The sequence below is a fragment of the Notamacropus eugenii genome, chromosome 4, assembly GCF_028372415.1.
Source record: "Notamacropus eugenii isolate mMacEug1 chromosome 4, mMacEug1.pri_v2, whole genome shotgun sequence".
Classification (NCBI taxonomy): Eukaryota; Metazoa; Chordata; class Mammalia; order Diprotodontia; family Macropodidae; genus Notamacropus; species Notamacropus eugenii.
In genome coordinates, this window is record NC_092875.1 from 526,184 (window position 1) to 542,412 (window position 16,229).

A 16,229-nucleotide genomic window follows, 5' to 3' on the forward strand; every position below is an offset into this window, starting at 1 on the left:
ATGGAAGATTATGGAGGCTTCTTTCTAGGCTCCTGGAGATTCTCCTGCTATGGGACACTTGTGTGTCCCTAACTTCCAGCACCCTCACCTGATGTGGTCACCTATATGTGGTCAATGTGGCCAAAGATTGTCCAGGAATCGGGACAGAGATTAGTCAGAGATTAGGAAAGGAACTTGGCTTGATGATTTATGGAAAGTTTAGCCTTGGAAGACTGCAGAAAAGGCAACAGCCATCTCTCCTCCTCCTCATGTGCAGCTAACTTTACAGGGAGAAAACATGAAACCATGCTGCCAGATCCAATACCAATTTAGGCTGTGTAATCTCAGCTGGGCCCTCAGTGAAGCAAGGCAATCCTTTGACATCTGCCTGCCTCCTGGGCCACTCGACACAACAGCTCTTCCAAAGCTTTTCACTTGTTTCTAACCGTCCATCATGGCTTGTTTCCAATCCTAACTCATTCACAACCACTGGAAAAAAACTGGACATTTACCAATGGTTTTCTTATCCTCCTAATCTCACATAAATCAGGAGTCTTCTTCTTTTTGACCCCCATGTCATTAAAACATTTTTCTTCTGCTTGCTAAAGAAAACCCCCTCACACATGCAAATGATCTCACTCTACCCCCTCACCTACCTCCATATATTCCTCCTCTAGAATCTCCTTTTCCACTCTATCCCACATTAGTGACCGTTTCCCTATTACCACAAATGAAATGATTTCTCTCAAATCCCTAAAACACTCACTTGATCCATGCATCCCGATGACATGGTGTCCAATATCTGTCTTCCATTTTATGGCTAAACAGCTGGAGATGGCCATTTCCATGTGGGGTCTCCAACTCGTTTCCCTGGTTTTCTTTGAAACTCTCTTTTTTCCTTTCTTTTTTTTTCTTTCCCTCCAAACTGCCCAAGACATAGCCACCATTAGACACAAATAGGAACATCTATGCAAAATTATTCTACACATATTTCCATTTATTAATTCCTTCTGTCTATGTGGATAGCATCTTTCTTCATTTGTCTTTATAGTTAATTTGGATATTTATTAAGAGTGAAAAGAAAAAAAATTTCTCTGAATGATACCTTCCAGTTTTAGTGTTCAAGTGAAACACATATTTTAAAATTATCAACAATCTCGAAATTGCTAAAATTCAAGGACCATTTCGTAATCATAATCCTTGACTTCTCTGCATGCTTTGACACTGTCAGTGTCCCCCTTTAATTGATATTTCCCTCTCTAGATCTGAACAACATTATTCTCTCTGTTCTACTTCTATCATATGCTATACAAGAAATCATCCCAAGAGTTCAGGCTTAGAAATGAAATGCCATGCACTCCTCATCAACTCTCACACATCAACTCCTGACACACCCATGTTCAATCTGTTGCAAAGTCTTCTTGATTCCATCTCAATATTGTCACTTTCTTGGTTCAGACCAATTTCAACCCATACCTGACACACTGTCAGAGCCTGCTGACTGGTCCATCTGCCTCCATTCTTTCCCCAGTCCAGTCAATCATCCATCTAGTTATCAAGTTCTTCTTCCTTAAGCTCTGACGTGATCATGTCACCATGTACTCAACAACCTCCAGTGCCTCCCCAGCAAAAGTGTAAAATATAAAACCCTTTCTAAGGCTGTGAAGGTACTTCATTCCCTACCCCTTACCTACTCTTCCAGTCTTCTTTCACTTTTCTGGCCTCCCCTTAGCTCCTATATATGCTAAAATCCATTTGTTTGGGCCTTTCTGTTCCAAGGACAGGACGTTCCACCTCTGGACTCTCTGGGTTTTTCTTGCCATCCCTGTTGATTAGAATGTTCTCCCTCGCTTCCCTGAACCCCTAGCTAGAGGACACCTCCCATATTAATTTATAAGGTTTCTCTTCAGTGTGAATTCTCTGAGGTTCAACAAGACTGCACTTCTGTATAGAAATCTTTTCACATTGATTACATTCACACAGTTTCTCTCCTGTGTGGATTCTCTGATGTGCAATAAGAGTTCTCTTCTCCCTAAAAGTCTTTTCACATTGATGGCATTCATAAGGTTTCTCTTCATGTTTGACAAGACTCTCCTTCCATATAAAAGTCTTTCCACAATGATAGCATTCATAAAGTTTCTCTCTAGCGTGAATCCTCTGATGTTGAAGAGCATCCTTCCATTTAAAAATCTTTCCACATTGATAACATTTATAAGGTTTCTCTACACTATGGATTCTCTGATGTGCAATAAGATACTTCCTTTCTGTAAAACCCTTTCCATGTTGTTTACAATTATAATATTTCTCTGCAGTGTGGATACTCTTAGGTGTTGTGCAGACTTCTCTCCAATTGAAGTCAGAGGGACCATCACTCATGAATCTTTGCTTGTGTGTTTCTTCCGCAGAAAGGCTTAGCTCTGCAGTATGCTCCTTATGAAAAAAAAGCCATCAATAAAACAAACATAGACGCCACATACACAGACACACACAGACACACACAGACACACCGACACACACACACACACACACACACACACTTATATCCCCTTTGTTCCACAGGCAGAACAAAAACTCAGTTACTTTCTATTTCCCCAAGCAAAGAGAAACATTTTAAAAGCACAGAAACAATCGCTTGAAAATGCCCTTAGTTCACATTCCAAGAATGATTTTATTTCCAAAGAGCTTCAGGCATGAATTTCCATTGGATCCTCACTAAAACCTGTGAGACACATAGGGTCATCATTCTCTTCAAATTCCCAACTCAGACCATGAGCTCAGAATGGCTGAGTAACTTGACCCAAATCCCAGCATCTGAGACCAGAATCCAAACCCTGTGAATGGGTCTGCTCTGAGTACTTGACAAATTATCTCCACTTTCAATCCTTTCTTCATAGCTACAATGCCATTTGGAGCACATATACTAAATACTCAAATTATTTTATGGTCTAGCCTATCAGTAAACATAATATAATTTCCCTGGGGATCACTTTCAATCTGTTGCATTATCTCAGGTTACCAACACTTCATTTTGTATTTACCTGAGGCATAATGAATTGTGCTCTGACCCATTAATTTTCTCAGATACTTATTTCTTTTTAAAAAATATCTTTAAATACCTCTGGTCACTACAAAAAAATTAAAAGCTTTTTACAAAACCCAACTGAAAAAAATGCATCGATTGCCCGTGTCTGAAAATATGTCTCATAAAGGAATCTGAGTTGCTCATTCTTTTGTGCAGAAGTGGTCAGCATGCTTCACTACTGGTCCTCTTGCAACCTTTCCCTTTCAAGGTTCACAAACTCCTTCAAGGATTGAGAAAACAGTCCAAGGGATATGAGCTAACAATTTGTCAGTGGCGCCTTAAGCAGTAGATAATTGTCCAACTGAGTTACAAAGGTATTTATCTTTTGGGACATCAGGTATGGGCATGTTTCAATTTTAACAGAGGGCTTTTTGCAGTGATTCCAAACTATCATGATCAAGAATACACAGCTTTTGGGAGTCATGCAGTGAGAACCTCAAACTCTGACTGCTTCTGACTGTGTGCAACATATTCTTTCAGATTCTCAACTTGACATCAAATTGTTTCCAATCTTCTAGGAAGGTTAGACATTCGTGTGCAAGTGGTCACGGGCATGCAAAGACCCTTTTTGGATGTCTATCACTGCATTGGAGTCATCCTCTCCTTGGTCTACTGCATTGTAATCACCTCATTAAACCTGAAATCACCTGATCAAGACCTTACTTGGGTTTACATTCTTGCACCAGTGAGGGCAAGCTTTTGGAAAACCATCATCACCAGGCAGAATTTCCATCACTTGCAAACTTGTCAAATTTGCCTTCCATTTTCCACCTTATCCATGAGTGAGCATTTTCAACACATTCTATTAAAAAAGCAGAATACAACTGGTAATACAGTGGATAGCATGCAGGGCCTTGAATCAGGAAGACCTGAATTCCAGTTCCACCTCATAAACTTGTTAGTCCTGTGACCCTAGGGAAGTCACAAGGCCTACGTTTGACTCAGTTTACTTTTAATCTGTAAAACGGGTATAATAATAGAATCCAATTGCTAGGCTTCTTATGAGGATAAAATGAGACAATATTTGTGCACCGAATGACACACAGTAGCTGCTGTATAAATGGTACCTATTACTTTCACTTGATTTTGTCTGTTTCCTTCCCAATCCTGCTCTCCCTTCTTAAATTCCCTTATTTCTTTGTGGAACTAAATATATTTCCATTCCAAAACACTCTGTTTTTCCTCTGTCAGTATTTGTTTGTAAACTAGAATCTGAGCTCTGAGACCGGAGAGACTGTCTTTTGCCTTCCTTTGTATCCTCATGGCTTAGCACAGTGCGCAAAACAGAAAGCATATAATCAATGTTTATTGATTCCCTGCCTGGGCCCAGGGTGGACAGCAGTTCCCAGCCTCTACCTCTGCTCCCTGCATTCTGGTCTCTCCCCTACTTGTTGAATACATGTTCAGACCTCAGTCCTGTTTCTGTCCCTTTCTTGTACTCAATCACCTTTAAGTAGTTACCTTGGTCAAGTTCTAACCATGCTGGAACTGGACTGGAACCAATGTCAATGATCACGGAGTCTTCTTTCTAGAGTTTTGAAGGTCTCCTGCTATAGGACACCTGTGGGTTTCTACTTCCTGCTCCCTAAACTTATGTAGTGGCCACCAACAGGAATGTGGCCAAAGACTGTCCAAGAATGGGGACAGAGATTAGCCACAGAGATTAGGAAAGGGACTTGGTTTGATGATTTAGGAAAATTTAGCCTTGGAAGACTCCTGAGTAAGACAGCAGCCATCTCTCTTCCTCCTCATGTGCAGCTAAATGTACAGAGAGAAAATCACAAAACCATGCTGCCAAATACCAATTTAGGCTGTGTAATTTCAGCAGGGCCCTAACTAGAGCAAGGCAATCCTTTGTAATCTCCCTGACTCCCTGTGTCTCTCTTCACAACAGCTCTTTCAAATCTTTTCACTCATCCTCAAGCCACTAATATGGCTTCCTTATACCACCCTCCCAACCACTGAAAAATAAAAAAACTAGACATTTGTCAAAGGCTATCTTATCCTCCTCATCTCACATAAATCAGGTGTCTTCTTCCTCATTTTGACTCCCATATCATGTGGAAACATTATTCTTCTGCTTACTAAAGAAAATTCCCTCACACGTGCAAATCATCGCACCATACCCCCTTATCTACCTCCACATATTCCTCTTCTAGAATCTCCTTTTTCCACTCTAGCCCATATTAGTGACCTTTTCCCTATTACTACAAACACAATGACTTCTCTCAAATCCTTAAAACACTCATAAGACCCATGCATCCCTATGAGATGGGGTTCAATATCTTCCTTCCACTTTATGGCTAAACAGCTAGATATGGCCACTTTCATTCGGTGTCTCCAACTCCTTTCCTTGGCTTCCCTTGAAACTCTCTTTTTTCCTCTTTTTTATTCTACCCCTCAACACTGCCCAGGACATGGCCACCGTTAGATACAAATAGGTACATCTATGCAAAATTATTCCAGATATATTTCCATTTATCAGTTCTTTCTGTCTGTGGATAGCATATTTCTTTGTTTGTCTTTAGACAAACATTTGAGCATTTATAACAGTCAAAAGAAAAAAAGATCTATGCATTCCACTTCCCAATTTTATTAAGTGAAACACATCTTTGAAAAATTATTAATCTAACCCTAAATTGCTAAGATTTAATGGACATTTCTTAATCCTAATCCTTCCTGACTTCTCTCCAGGATCTGACACTGTCAGGCTGCCCCTTTTTTGATCCCCTATGTCTAGATTTTAATGACGTTACTTTCTCCTGGTTCTACTTCTACCACATCCAAAAGGAAACTCATTCTCTTTCCTCCAACCCTACCATCTTTTACCATTCCTAATGCTATGCAAAGGCATCCTTCCAACAGTCCAGACTCAGAAGTGAAATGCCATGCACTCCTTATCAACTGTCACACTTTCACACGCCTGATGCCCATCTTCAATCAGTTCCAAAGTCCTATTGATTCCACTTTGGTGACATCATTCTACAGATCTTGTTCTGTCTCAATATTGTCACTTTCTTGGTTCAGACCCCAATCACCCTACACCTGACACAGTGTTAGAGTCTGCTAGTTGGTCCAGCTGCCTCAATTCTCCTCTCAGTCCAGTCAATCCTCCAACCAGTTACCAAGTTCATCTTCCTTAAGCTCTGATCTGACCATGCCACCGTGAACTCCACAGTCTCCCATGGCTCCCCAGCAAAAGTATGAAATGTGAAACCCATTGTTGGACTTTGAAAGCCCTTCATAACCTACCCCTCTCCTACTCTTCCAGTCTTCTTTCTCCCTTCTGCCCTCCTCCACCCCATATATGGCCCAATTTGGGGGGCCTCCTTTCTATTCCAGGGACAGACCTTCCACCTCTGCACTCTGTGGGTTTTTGCTGCCATCCCTGTTGCCTAGAATGTTCTCCCTGGCTTCCCTGAATCCCCAACTAGAGTCCACCTCCCACAACAAGCCTTTCCCAGTCCTTCTGAAATTTAGGGCCCTCCCTCTCTAGACCAGCTCCAATTTCTCCTGTCCACAGTGGGATTCTACATAGCTGTTGTTGTGCTCTCTGATCCACCAGACTGTGAGCTCCATGGGAGCAGGGGATGTCTCTTGAATTATTTTCTCAGTATTTTGTACGGGGTCTGGAACAGAGGAGGCACTTAGAAATTTGTTAACTTGGAGAAAGTCTAGGAAAGAGTTTATATAGGAGAGCCTAATCACTTTTTGCATGTTCGTGTCCCTAAATTCCAAACAATGAGTTTTGTGTGGATCATAGATTTATACCTAGAAGGAAAGTGAAAGGCCATGGAGTCCAAAACCCTCTCATTACAGAGGGAGAAACTGAGGCTTAGTGGTTCATTGACTGATCCATGAAGCCACTGCTGAGAAATCTCTGAAAAAAATTCCAGGTCAGGCCTTCCTGCTCCCAAATTGAGCACTTGCATCACCACAACACATAGCAGCCTCTTGTAATCCCACATCCAGTACACCAGCTTTCATCTCACTCACCTGGACAGCAGCTCCTCAGGCCTTCTTGCTCCAGCATCCATGGTGCTTCCCTTTGCTCAAAATAAGAGATCACATCTTCTCTGGGAACTGGCAGCCCTGGGCATGGGGAGTCAGGGATGAGCATGGAAAGAAACTTGGCATTCAGATCTCCATAGGGAAACGCATTCAGACCCAGAGTTGCTCCATTTTGAGATCCACTCCATTAAGTTCACATACCTGAGTCTCTTCTCCCCCTTTAGTGCTTGTCATGTAAGTAACCCAAAACAGAATGTACCACATTATCCTGTTGTAGAACCTGTTCTGAGAAAGAGCCAGACCTCTGCCACCCCCATCCTGTAAAGTTCCATTCTTGTTGAGACTCCTAATTAAAAAAACTGAATTTGAATTAATGAAATTACATGCAATTAATTTATATTAATTTTATAAATTTAATAATAAACAAATGAATAAAATAAGGTGGAAAAACTAAATATATAAATTACATAAACATAATTAATCATTAATAGAACAGTTAAATAAAAATTAAATTCTAAAAAGGGTTATTGTGCAAGACCAACCTGAAGTCCCAGAAACAGAAGCCTTGACCAATCACAATTCACACTGCCTCTGTATGCTTTTTCTCTCTCCCTGAAACCTATAGAAACCTCGTGTACTGCTCATTTGGGGCATTTTTGCCTGATAAGGTGAGATTCTCCTGCTGGCAAACTCAATGAACCCAAGGTGGCCCACATTCCATTTCTTGCCCAGTCTGCTATTCCTGGCAAAGCCAGGGACATGTAAGCAAGGATCCCAGGGTGGTTCCCAGGACTCCTGAAGGACAATCTCATAGCATTTCTTTTCTGAGCTTTGGGGAGAGGTGAGGGGGAAGGTCATAGAATCAGGCTGCAATCAGAAAATTTGGTCTTGGTGTGTCTTCTTCATACGAGGATGGACTCATGGCACACTTTCCATACTCTATAATTGACAGGCAGCTGATGGTGCAGTGGGGAGTGCCCTGGGCTTAGAGTGAGGCATGCCAGCATCTAAATCCAGCCTCAGATAGTTACTAGCTGTGTGCCACAGGAGAAGTCACATAACCTCCATTTGCCCCAGTTTCCTCAACTACCAAATGGGGAGAATAATATCCTCTAACTTGGAAGATTATTGCGAAGATGAAGTGACATAACATTGTAAGGAAGGCCCTGGGTCCAGTACCTGGTAAACAGTAGGTGAAAAGAAATCCTTACTCCCTTCCCTTCCCTTCCCTTCCCACCATCTCTTCTGGAATTTGAGGGCAATAGGAAAGCAGATGAAGGACAAACTCACTAATGGAGGGATAAGTAGAAGCCTTGGGTTACAAACTGATGCTCGGTAAGAAGAATATTCTGGATCCTCAACCCATCCCAGAGAGGATGGGCTTGTAAGGAGAAGTCACCTGAGCAGCTTTCAGAGACTTGGCAGACACAATTCCTGTCCAGGTGGAGGTCAAACCAAATGACCCTGAAGTTAGTTCCGTGTCTCAGATCCTTCCACACTAATTTGAAGCTGGCTAGTGGTGGCAAGAGGCAGCTTCAGGAGCAACCAGGAAACTTCAGGTTCCTGTCCCACAAAGCAAAGACTTTCTAGAGGAAAAATGCTTTTTAGCATGATGTTTTCAGCTATGTTGTCAAATGCTTTCAATGAGAATGAACACAGCATCAATGTCAACTAATGAACTGATGGTAAGTGCTTCACTTTCAAAAAGCTACAAGCCAAGACCAAAGTGGAGGGAGTGCTGGTGCATGATTTTGTGTTTGCAGATGATAGTGAACTCAGTGCAGCCTCTGAAGCTGAGAGTCAACAAAGTATGTATGAATTCTTTGCTGCCTGTGCTAATTTTGGCCTAATAATTAACACCAAGAAAACATAGGTGCTCCATCAGCCACCACCACATCATGCATACATGAAACCATCAGTGACAACAAATGGAGAAATTCTGAATGCTGTGGATTAATTCACTTACCTTGGTAGTGTACTTTCCAGGGATGTACATATTGACAATAAGGTTGATGCATGCATTGCCAGAGCTAGCTCAGTGTTTGGGAGGCTCCAAAGAAAAGTTTGGGAGAGAAGAGGTATTAGGCTGACTACCAAACTGAAGGTCTGCAGAGCCATTGTGTTGACCTCATTGTTGTATGCCTGAGAAACATGGACAGTCTATCAGTGCCATGCCAGGAAACACAATCGCTTCCATTTGAACTATCTTAGGAAGATTCTGAGGATCACCTGGCAGGATGAGGTACCAGACACTGAAGTCCTTGCTGGAGCTGAACTGCCAAGCACTCAAACTATGCTTCAGAAAGTGCAACTCCAATGGGCTGGCCATATTGTTGAAATGCAAAATGTACACTTGCCAAAGAGACCATTTTATGGAGAACTCATACGGGGAGGCGATCACACGGTGGTTAGAAGAAGTGATACAAGGTCACTCTCAAGGTCTCTCTCAAGAATTTTGGATTTGACTGTGCAACATGGGAGACACTGGCACAGGACCACTCAGCATGGTGTGCCCACATCAGAAAGGGTGCTGTGCTCTATGAGCAAAACAGAATTGAGACAGCACAAAGTAAACATAGGATGTGCAAATTTGGAGTATCTACCCCAAATATTCACATGGACTATCTCTGCCCAACCTGTGGTAGAGCATTCTCAGCTCATATTGGTCTGATAAGCCACAGTAGGACACACTGAAATTTCACTTTAGCATTGTAATGTCATTTTGGTCCTCTTTGAAGATGAAAGACAACAACCAACCAAGAGGAAACACCAGGCAACAGGACAGGAGACCAGTACTGTTCTGTCTAATAACTGATAAATGCTCCAAACCTTGCACACATTCCTTTGATTGCAGACTCAGGGTTACCAGAGGAAGTGGCCTTACCCAGGGAGAGCAGATTCCAGGCATTCTCCAGCATGACCCCCCTGTACAGCTCCTTTTGAACATGGTCCAAGAGATCCCACTCCTCCTGGATGAATTCCACAGCCACGTCCTTGAATGTCACCAACCCCTAAATCATTAAAAGTCATAGAATGTAGAGTTGAAGGAAATTCCAGATTTTAATAGTCTCACCCTCATTGACTTATAGAACAACACTAAAGCACAGAGAAGGGATTTGCCCAAAGGTCATGCCCTTTATGAGAATCAAAGTTAACTCCTAAAACCACAGTCATTAAGAACCCAATTGAATTTTGAGAAAAGCTTTTTTTTCTATGATCAGTAGTAGGTGGATCTTTGGGGGAGACTGAGAGAGAGTGATGGGAACTGTCTTCTTCATCAGAACTGATATGTGATATATTCTTTTTTAAAATATTCTCTTTATTATCTCTTATGTGCATATCCGTCTTAAACTCTAGAATTCATTTATTTCCTTTCTATATTTACATACATATATAAAACAATGACAGAATCGATTCTAACCCTAATCCTAATCCTAAATGCATTTCCTGTTTTTTCTCCCTCTCACTGCATACCTCTAGGGCTAATAGGGTGAGAGGGAGAAAAAACAGGAAAGAAAAATTTTCATGATAACTTTATTGTATATTTGGAGGGAATAGGAAGTTGTACATGGTAGATTTTCAGTTTCATGAGCAATCATCTTTTTAATTGTATTCCTTTTTTTATTTTTTATTTTTATTTATTTAACTTTTAACATTCATTTTCATAAAATTTTGGGTTCCAAATTTTCTCCCCTTTTGTCCTCTCCCCCCACCCCAAAACACCGAGCATTCTAATTGCCCCTATCACCAATCTGCTCTCTCTTCTATCATCCCTCTCTGCCCTTGTCTCCATCTTCTCTTTTGTCCTGGAGGGCCAAATAACTTTCTATACCCCTTTACCTGTGTTTCTTATTTCCTAGTAGCAAGAACAGCACTCGAGAGTTGTTCCTAAAACTTTGAGTTCCAACTTCTCTTCCTCCCTCCCTCTCCACCCCTTTCCTTTGGAAGGCAAGCAATTCAATATAGGCCAAATCTGTGTAGTTTTGCAAATGACTTCCATAATAGTCGTGTTGTATAAGACTAACTATATTTCCTTCCATCCTATCCTGTTCCCCATTACTTCTATTCTCTCTTTTGATCCTGTCCCTCCCCATGAGTGTTGACCTCAAATTGCTCCCTCCTCTCCATGCCCTTCCTTCCATCATCCCCCCCACCCTGCTTATCCCCCACTTTCCTGTATTGTAAGGTAGGTTTTCATACCAAAATGCATGTGCATTTTATTCCTTCCTTTAGTCGAATGTGATGAGAGTAAACCATGTTTTTCTCTCACCTCCCCTCTTTTTCCCTCCACTAATAAGTCATTTGCTTGCCTCTTTTATAAGAGATAATTTGCCCCATTCCATTTCTCCCTTTTTCTTCCCAATATATTTCTCTCTCACTGCTTGATTTCATTTTTTAAAGATATGATCCCATCCTCTTCAATTCACTCTGTGCACTCTGTCTCTATGTGTGTGTGCGTGTGTGCATGTGTGTGTGTGTAATCCCCCCAGTACCCAGATACTGAAAAGTTTCAAGAGTTACAAATATTGTCTTTCCATGTAGGAATGTAAACAGTTCAACTTTAGTAAGTCCCTTGTGACTTCTCTTTGCTGTTTACCTTTTCATGCTTCTCTTCATTCTTGTGTTTGAAAGTCAAATTTTCTTTTCAGCTCTGGTCTTTTCATCAAGAATGCTTGAAAATCCTCTATTTCATTGAAAGACCAATTTTTCTCCTGAAGTATTATACTCAGTTTTGCTGGGTAGGTGATTCTTGGTTTTAGTCCTAGTTCCTTTGACTTCTGGAATATCCTATTCCATGCCCTTCAATTCCTTAATGTAGAAGCTGCTAGATCTTGTGTTATCCTGATTGTATTTCCACAATACTTGAATTATTTCTTTCTAGCTGCTTGCAATATTTTCTCCTTGACCTGGGAACTCTGGAATTTGGCCACAATGTTCCTAGGAATTTCTCTTTTTGGATCTCTTTCAGGCAGTGATCTATGGATTCCTTGAATACTTATTTTGCCCTCTGGTTCTAGAATCTCAGGGCAGCTTTCCTTGATAATTTCATGAAAGATGATGTCTAGGCTCTTTTTTGGATCATGGCTTTCAGGTAGTCCCATAATTTTTAAATTGTCTCTCCTGGATCTATTTTCTAGGTCAGTTGTTTTTCCCATGAGATATTTCACATTCTCTTCCATTTTTTCATTCTTTTGGTTTTGTTTTGTGATTTCTTGGTTTCTGATAAAGTCATTGGCCTCCATCTGTTCCATTCTAATTTTGAAAGAACTATTTTCTTCAGTGAGCTTTTGAACCTCCTTTTCCATTTGGCTAATTCTGGTTTTTAAAGCATTCTTCTCGTCATTGGCTTTTTGAACCTCTTTTGCCAATTGTTAGCCTATTTTTCAAAGTGTTATTTTCTTCAGCATTTTTTTGGGTCTTCTTTAGCAGGGTGTTTACTGTTTTTCATGCTTTACTTGCATATCTCTCATTTCTCTTCCCAGTTTTTCCTCCACCTCTCTAACTTGATTTTCAAAATCCTTTTTGAGGTCTTCCATGGCCTGAGCCCATTGAGTGGGCTGGGATACAGAAGCCTTGACTTCTGTGTCTTTCCTTGCTGGTAAGCATTGTTCTTCCTCATCAGAAAGGAAGGGAGGAAATACCTGTTCACCAAGAAAGTAACCTTCTATAGTCTTATTTTTTTTCCCTTTTCTGGGCATTTTCCCAGCCAGTGACTTGACCTCTGAATATTCTCTTCATACCCACTTCGCCTCCAGATCCACCCAGCCAGTGCTTGGGGTCTGAGATTCAAATGCTGCTTCCCAGCCTCAGGGCTTCAGCAGGGGGGGGGGGGGTGCTATTCAGTGTGAGATTAAGTTCAGGTGCTCAGACTGGGGCAGGGCCGCCACAGGGGGCTCAGTTCCCTCAGGGGGTTTATGCAGAGACCTTCAACAATGGATCCAGGCTCCTGCCTGCTTGGGGAGCCCCAGTCTGCTCCCGCCTCCACTGCTGTCTCCCGAGGGGGCCTGAGTTATGGGGGCACCTCACTTCCCTCTTGGCAAGCCGAGAAGACCCTCTCACCAACCTTTGGGGCCCATGGGTGGAGGGACCCGTGTGGCCACTGGAGATTCCATCCCTGAAGCCTGCTCGGATCTGCTCCTCTCGGTGCGCATGGCCAAGGCAGGGCTGGGCTGGGCTCCGGGTCTGCAGTGCCAGGGACCTTTCGCATCACGTCTCTCTGGAACAGAAATCTTGTCTGCTCTGTTGTACTGTGGCTTCTGCTGCTCCAGAATTTGTTGGGAGTTCTTTTTTACAGATATTTTATGGGCTGTGGGTTCGGAGCTAGTGTATGTGTGTCTTTCTACTCCGCCATCTTGGCTCTGCCCCCCTTTAATTGTATTCTTATAGAAATATGTGTTTTGCCCCCCGAATTAAAATTAAAATAATTTTTTTCAAAAAAGATACAACACAGTTTCTAATCCTAAGGAGTTCACAGTATAGTGCAATCAGCCAGAGGGAAATAATTTAAATATTATGGAACCACAGTCAGGATTTTGCAGGACCTTGCAGTTTCTACATTAAAAGGTGAGAGGGCATGGAATATGATATTCCATTAGGCAAAAGAGCTTGCATTACAACAAAGGATCGGCTACACAGTGAAATTGAGCATAATCTTTCAGGGGAGAAGATGGACACTTGATGAAATAGGGCACTGCCAAACATTTCTGATGAAAAGATCAGAGCTTAACAGAAAGTTAAATCTTCAAATCTAAAAAACAACAACATGGTATTATTAAGTGCAAACTGTTTACATCCATACAAGGGAAGATGACACTTGTAAACCTTGAGAATTGTATTGTTATGACACCATTTAAAAGAGGTATACATGGATAAAAACTGTGGGTATAAGTTGACTTTGATGTGATGAAAAATAATCTAACTAAGTGGTGAAAAATGAAGAGGCATAAAAGGCAAATTATATCACATGAAAACTCACAAAAACCTATTACAGTAGAGAGAAAGAAGGGAGGGAGATGAACATGATTTGAGCCTTATTCTCATCAGATTTGACTCAAAGAGGGAATAATATAATCAATCAGTTATAGAAATCTAACTTACCCTTTAGGAAGTAGGAGGGGAAAAGGGAAAAAGAGGGAGAGGGTAGATAGAAGAGAGGGAAGAAGTAGTAAGGGTAAAGGGGAAGAAAAGGGAGGGGGCTGATAGAAGTGAGAAAATACTGGGGGCAGTAGAGATGGAAAGCAAAACTCTAGTGTGGAAGGAAAGGGAGAAAGGAAAGAGAAAGGCATAAATGGGGGGGGGGGGAAGAAATAGGATGGAGAGAAAGACACAGAGAGTAATCAATACTGTGAAAGCGAATGGGATAAACTCTGCCATAAAACAGAAGCAGATAGCAAAGTGGATTAAGAACCAGGCTCCTACAATATGTTGTTTACAAGAAATACACTTAAAGCAGAGGGATACACACAGAGTAAAGGTAAAATGCTGGAGCAGAATATATTATGCTTCTACTGAAGTAAAAAGAAAAAAAGCAGGGGTAGCTATCCTGATCTCAGAGAAGGCAAAAGCAAAAGGAGACCTAATTAAAAGAGATAAGGAAGGAAAGTATATCCTACTAAAAGGTACCATAGAAAATGAAGTAATATGATTACTAAATATATATGTACCACATGGTATAGAATTCAAATTTTTAGAGGACAAATTAAGGGAGTTTCAGAAAGAAATGGATAACAAAACTATACTAGTGGGGGCCTTCAACCTTCTCCTCTCAGATCTAGATAAGTTGAACCAAAAATAGACAAGAAAGACGTTAAGGAGTTGACTGGAATTTTAGAAAGGGTAGATATGGCTGACCTCTGGAGAAAATTGGATGGAGACAGAAAGGAGTATTGCTTTTTCTCAGTGTTACATGTCACCTACACAAAAATTGACCACATACTACGGCATAAAAAATTCAATCCAATACAGAAAGACAGAAATATTAAATGCAACCTTTTCAGACCATGATGCAATAAAAATTACATGCAATAATGGACCACAGAAATATAGACTAAAAACTCATCAGAAACTATATGACCTAATCCTAAAGAATAAATGGTCAAACAACAAATCATAGAAACAATAACTACCTCCTTAGAGAATTAAAATAAGACAACATACCAAAACTTAACAGTAGCAACAAAAGCAGTTCTCAGGGGAAGTGCTCTGTCCACAACACCAGTGCAGGAGTCAGGAGGACCTGAGTTCAAATCTCACCTCAGACACTTGACACTCACTAGCTGTGTGACCTTGGGCAAGTCACTTAATCCCAACTGCCTCATCGTGGGTCATCTCCAGTCATCCTGATGAATATCTGGTCACTGGATTCAGATGACTCTGGAGGAGAAGTGAGGCTGGTGACCTGCACAGCCCTTACTCACTCAAAACAAAGTCAAGTGCAAGTCATGTCATTATTTCTCTGATGGCATAGTCTTCTTCGGTAATGAAGGAGGAACACACACATAACTCTAAATGCTTACATGAATGAAATAGAGAAAGAAGAGATCAATGAATTGGGCATGTGACTAAAAATGCAAGAAAAAGAACAAATTAAAAATCCCCAATTAAATACCAGATTAGAAATTCTGAAAACCAAAGGTGAGATTAATAACATTGAAATTAAGAAAAGTATTGAACTAATAAGACTGAGAGTTGGTTTTATGAAAAAGTCAATAAAATGTATACAACTTTGGTTAATTTGATTTTCAAAAAAAAGAAAGAAGAAAACCAAATGACCAGCATCAAAAGTGAAAAAGGAAATTGACCACCATTGAAGAGGTAATCACAACAATAAGTAGGAGCTATTTTGTCCTACTGTATGCTAATATATTTGACAATTTAAATGAAATGGATGAATATTTGCAAAAATATCAATTTCCCAGATTAATGGAAGAAAAAATAAAATATTTAAATAACCCCATTTCAGAAAAAGTTATTGAACAAATTCTCAATGAATTCCATAGGAAAAACTCTCCAGGGCCAGGTGGATTTACTAGCAAATTATATCAAACATTTAATGAAAATTCCAATACTATATAAACTATTTTGGAAAATAGGTGAAGAAGGAGTGTTACCAAAATCTTTTTGTGATACAAATATGTTGATGATACCTAAACTGGGA

At 40.8% G+C, this 16,229-nt stretch overlaps 1 protein-coding gene across 1 annotated transcript in view; it reads right to left on the bottom strand.

Annotated features, from left to right (window-relative positions):
• Positions 1 to 16,229, bottom strand: part of LOC140502779 (uncharacterized) — a 58,462-nt gene that overhangs the window by 794 nt on the left and 41,439 nt on the right. Inside the window, 1 exon segment of the mRNA XM_072606777.1 lies at positions 746 to 2,253. Coding sequence (XP_072462878.1) covers positions 1,843 to 2,253 — 411 coding nt within the window. The 3' untranslated portion in view covers positions 746 to 1,842.